This window comes from Populus trichocarpa, chromosome 19 (assembly GCF_000002775.5).
Source record: "Populus trichocarpa isolate Nisqually-1 chromosome 19, P.trichocarpa_v4.1, whole genome shotgun sequence".
Classification (NCBI taxonomy): Eukaryota; Viridiplantae; Streptophyta; class Magnoliopsida; order Malpighiales; family Salicaceae; genus Populus; species Populus trichocarpa.
Window position 1 is genome coordinate 14,936,917 of NC_037303.2, and position 5,241 is coordinate 14,942,157.

A 5,241-nucleotide genomic window follows, 5' to 3' on the forward strand; every position below is an offset into this window, starting at 1 on the left:
AAGATTCTGATCAATCGGATATGATTTATTGTATTCGAACAAGTATAGCCTTGCAGGAGATTCTGATCAATCAATCAAATATAATTTATTAGATAGCCTAGACAGATATATATTTGGATCATATGAATAGGTTTAAATTATAATTTTTAATTCGATTACTTGATCATACTTAAATTTTTTTAAAAGATTTTACGAGTCTATTTCTATAATGGATCAAATATTTGTAATGAGCAGAGGTGGTTTCATTGAATATATTTTCTTGATTCGAAGGGCATATGGGGCTTTGGCTGTGTAGACATCTTTCAAGCATGGAGGTGGTTTGTAGAGGCTGATTTTCCATGTTGAAATTAACTAATAGGAAGCCATCTTACATCTTTTTTTGAAAGAGAAGGATTATTTCTCGATTGAAATGATCTTCACCAGTAAGAAGATAGCCCTTCCCATTTGAACTCACTCAGGCCTTTGATGTAAGGATTTTTCATTTCTTGTGTCTAGTTATCTTCTGTAAAAACAATAATCCTAAATCTGCCTCGGTTCTGTGTGTGGCTAGGGGGATCCTTCATGCACCCACACAGCTTATTTAGGAAGAAATGATTCAAGAACAGCAAGCAAAAATGACGTGAACAGCAATCCGCCCCTCCTAATTTTCAACTTCTCGCAGCTTCTTTCCATCTACCGATCTCATGGACTAGACTTCCAGGATGTAGTTGTCGTCTCAGCATCTCACTCAACTGGACTTGCTCGGTGCGTCACTCTCTGCGATCGAGATTTACAATGGCCCTGGTATAGAGTACTCCAATTTTGTTCCCTCCTTGAGGTCAAGAATTGCCCGCAAAGTGGTGGAGACCATGTTACGAAACCATTTGATTCAACTACAAGTTTCGATACAAAATATTTTATGGATTTGATGATGAAAAAGGCCCTCCTCCATTCTGCTCAGCAGCTATTCGGTCTTAATTTATTATCCGAGTTATAAAATTATAATAATTTTATAATTTTTTTTTAAGAAAAGATAGGAAAACCTTAATTTCAATATACATAAAATTTGATTAAAGATTACCCTTACTAGTCTCAGTCAGTCAAAAAAGACAAGAGATTTGCCTCTTTTTTTTTAACAAGGAATCTCAATCCACCATCCTTTGCAAGATTTTTTTAAACCATTAGCGACCAATCCCACAAGAGAAATAAATGCTTGATTAGAAAGAGATTAGACAAGGGATGCGCTACCTTAGTAGCCCCCTTTTTTTTTTTTTTTTCAATATAGAAAAATAATGCTAAGAAGACGTAAGCATTAAAAAGACAAAAAAAAAACATTAGGTTATTGATTTAATTATCTTTAATAAGTTTGATTAATTTAAATAATACAAATAAAAAATATAATGATAATAAATAAATTGACAATGTAAAAAAATTAAAAACTCGACTTGAGTTCATCAAGGCTAACATGCTAAATTTATGATTTGATCGTGATATATACCGAGATAACACTGTTGAAAGCATACTGAATAAAATTATGAAGTTTAGTTATCAAACAACTTAAATGTTAAAAGGCGAAGCTAAAAAAAATTAAAAAAAAAAATCTGAGTCATCCCGAGTTAACCTGCTAGCTTTGCGATTATAGACATAAAATTAAAATAACCCCGTTGAAAGAAAATTGAAAAATAAAAACTAATTCCCAATAAATTAAATATTAAAGAATGGAGTTGAAAAAAATTATTTTAAAAAATAACAAAACAAAATTTTAAATCATCAAAATGTTAAAAAATAAGATTGAAAAAAATAATAATAAAAAATTCAAAAAACAAAACAATTCAAATAATAAAAATTAAATTTAATATAAAAATAATGAATAATTATAATAAAAAAACCTCTCAAGGTTTGATCGCGTGGTGGCTCTCCCACTATGCATCACTAACCAAAGAGATAAATAAATGAAAAGTTTTCAGTTCATTGGTGCACAGCTAGTATCCTGACTTTCTTGGCTGTCTTGTAGTGTCATCTGTTGATTCTCCTCATGAGAGAAGGAATCTATCACATATATTCATGTTTATTGAGCCATGAGATTAACATTAATTATAGAGTATTAGCAAGCAAGTGGGATGCTTTGTGCTCTGTGCTTAATTAGCACCCTCCATCAACAGCTTGCTTCACTAGCTATCTAGTCGGTCCTCGCAGTCTCAGTTGACACTAATTGTCTCGGGAAATAATTAATTAAAAAAAAAAAATAGAAAACAATTTTAATTACTAACAAATTAGCATTATAATATAAAGATTCCATTCTCCTTCCTCAATTCTTCTTTCTCTTCTGCATTGACTTTCAACCAAATATAGACTCGGAAAATAATCTGGAAACCATGGCTACAGTCCTACGCAGTTTTTGAAGGTAGTAAAACCACCATCTACAACAAGATTGTGACCACTTACATACTTGGATTCATCACTAGCAAGATAAAGAGCAGCCTCGGCAATATCCTTAGCTTTTAGTGTTGCTCCCTTTAGATTTCCAAGCCCTCTCACAAGTTCCTCCATCTTCTCCATTTCTTCCTCGCTTGGAGCACCAAAATCCATGCATTTCTCATCATCATCTCCATCTTCCTCGCAACCCCTCCATGCATTAACAAGCATGGAAGTAGCCACCCCGAAAGGAGATATACAATTAACCCTAATCCCATATCTGCTTAATTCACAAGCTGTGTTCTTTGTTAACCCTACAATAGCATGTTTTGAAGCTGTATATGCATGAGGTCCAAGCCCTCCAATTATACCAGCTACACTAGCTGTGGAAATGACGCAGCCACTTCGTCGAGGCACCATGACTCTTGCTGCATGTTTCATGCCAAGGGCAGCTCCTCTAACATTGATTCTCATGATATTATCAAACTCATCAGCATCAAAATTGATAATGCTTTTGTGCTTTGATTGATTGCCAAGAACTCCAGCATTGTTGAAAAGAATGTCCAGCCGGCCGTATTGAGAAATTGTTAGGTTGATTAGACTTTCTATTTCTTCTTCTAAACACACATCACAACGTACATAAACTGCTGAAGGAGATAAAGATTCAGCTAAAGCAATACCATTAGCATCCTCAATATCAGCAATCACTACCTTGGCTCCATGCCTCACAAAGAGTTTCACTGTGGCCTCTCCAATCCCTCTTGCACCGCCTGTTATAATCGCAACTTTTCCCTCCAACCTGTTTACGCAGAAGTAAAATTTAGAAATCAAGGTAACATTGAAGTATAAATAGTTTGAAAGACAAGCTATGCGTATCAGGTATTACTTTGATATATAACATCGATCTTACATTTCTGGCATTGACATGTCATATGCTAGCATGTGTAATAAAGCCACAAAAAAGAAAGAGGGAGAGAGTAAAAAAGGAGTGATGATCACCTTTTATATGAGAGAGATGAGGAGTTATCCTTGCCTATGACATGATCAATCCCTTGAACTTGAAGGGTTTGCTCTGGTATCACTTGAGCCAGCATGGTTGAAGGAGAGAGAGGGGGAGATCAGGGATCAGGGAGGGGGAGGGAGAGAGAGGTGATTTAATGAATATTGTGGTGAAAAAAAGGAAAGGCTTTTATAGGAATCCACGAAGGTATAGTGGCAGCCTGGGGTTGGCTTCTGTTGTCTAGTGGAAGGAGCTTTCTTAGTAGGTTCTCAAAGGCCACAAACCTCGCTTGTCCCTCAATTACCGTGCTTTTTTTATATAGATAATAGTCAATTATATTAAAAACAGTCATGACAAAGAAACAGTACAAGAGTTCCCTTAAGCACCCCATGTTACCAAAACTTTTACACCTAGTTATTCTCTGGCACAAAGTTTATCAATTATATCCCAGGATCTTAGATGAACAAGAACAAGGGATAATGTATTCAATGAATTAAGGGTAACTAACGATTTGATTATTGTCTCGGAGCAAGCATAGGAGACAAAGATTAAAATAATAAGTTTTATTGTATTTTCTGTTTTAAGAGTACTTAAATTTATTATATATAAAACTATTATATATAGAAATAAATTTATTTTATGTTTTTATTTTTTAAATCAAATTAATTTGTTTGTCTTCTTTTATTTGTCCTTAATTTCTTCTCATGTGTCATTAACCAAAGATAATCTAAATTAATTAATTTCCATTAATTTTTATCAACAAATAGCTGCCGCCGCCGCCTCCGCCGCTACCAATAACCTTTAGCATTTGAATCTTTATGGTGCATTCAATTCACTGCATTTATGTCACAAATACTACTTGGTTCAAGCTTATGAATTTCATGAATAGGGAAGGAAGTTAAGGTTAATTGGTTATTTATAAAAAAGAAGAGAAAATGGAAAAAGTGCAATAAGAGATTGTTTCCCAATTTGAAGGAATTGGTGACTTTTTCAAGCCTAGAGCTACGCTTTGTTGATTGCTCTTTTGTGTGCTTTTGCATGCTGATAAGATTGTTGCCTCCATCAGCATACAGGAGGATCAGTAGCTAGAGAACATGTATTGGTTGACCAAGAAGATATATTGGAGATAAAATGCAAACCGTTAGGCATGGCTGTGGCTGATACACGCAAAGGATTGAGGAGTGTTTTTAATAATGAATATTAATTTAAAATAAAAAAATAAAAAAAAATTAATTTTTTTCAAAAAATATTTTTAAAACATAAAAACAAACAGGCTATAAACCGTAAAATAAAAACTCAACTCCTTTATATTAAATAGGGCAAGCATGGAGAGGAACAACAAGAAATTTGTTTGTTACTTATTGGCTGTTGCTTCCATATCCAATGATTTCAAGATTTTGGGAACATGTAGTGATCAGATAAGCTCGATAAGACTTGACATTTACAAGATGCAAGATATGTTTTATAAGTAAAATCGTTGCTTTTATTTCATTAATTATTAGGCTAAATGTCCAGGAATGTTTTCTTTTTACTAGATCATATATAATTCTATGCTAATACGATGGATATATTCTTCAAATTGTTAGAAAAAAAAAGAGATAGTTTCGATTGACACATATGTTAATACGTTAGTATTTAATTAAAAAAATCACATCAAACATAATTTATGTCTATAAACATATTCAGTGACACTTGTCAATGAATTACAACATAACTTAAAGGGATTTGCACTAACTAGTCCTATTAAACAATGGTTGGTGCGCACTTGAGGTATTGGCTTAGCGGTGAAAGGGACTTGTTCTTTTTTTTTGTACCCGGGTTCGAATCTCTCTGTGCACGCCTGTCAT

At 33.7% G+C, this 5,241-nt stretch overlaps 1 protein-coding gene across 2 annotated transcripts; it reads right to left on the reverse strand.

The window, feature by feature from the left end:
• Positions 1-523: 523 nt before the first annotated feature.
• Positions 524-3,570, reverse strand: LOC7498136 (short-chain dehydrogenase reductase 2a). Of its 2 annotated transcripts, XM_052449283.1 has the most exons (3): positions 3,394-3,570; positions 2,429-3,193; positions 524-943 (listed from the first exon to the last, which is right to left on the reverse strand). In XM_052449283.1, exons 1-3 carry the CDS (start codon positions 3,486-3,488, stop codon positions 937-939), a joined length of 867 nt encoding a protein of 288 aa, XP_052305243.1. In that variant the 5' UTR covers positions 3,489-3,570; the 3' UTR covers positions 524-936. The 2 variants fall into 2 exon arrangements, with proteins under 2 accessions (XP_052305243.1, XP_002325666.3); XM_002325630.4 differs by lacking the exon at positions 524-943 and having other exon boundaries at positions 2,236-3,193; positions 3,394-3,569.
• Positions 3,571-5,241: the final 1,671 nt, after the last annotated feature.

Coding starts and splice junctions, on each gene's coding strand:
- LOC7498136 (XM_002325630.4), bottom strand. CDS start 3,488: ATGCTGGCTCAAGTGATACCAGAGCAAACCCTTCAAGTTCAAGGGATT. Junction 3,194..3,393: donor TCATCTCTCTCATATAAAAG/GTGATCATCACT, acceptor CTGCGTAAACAG/GTTGGAGGGAAAAGTTGCGA.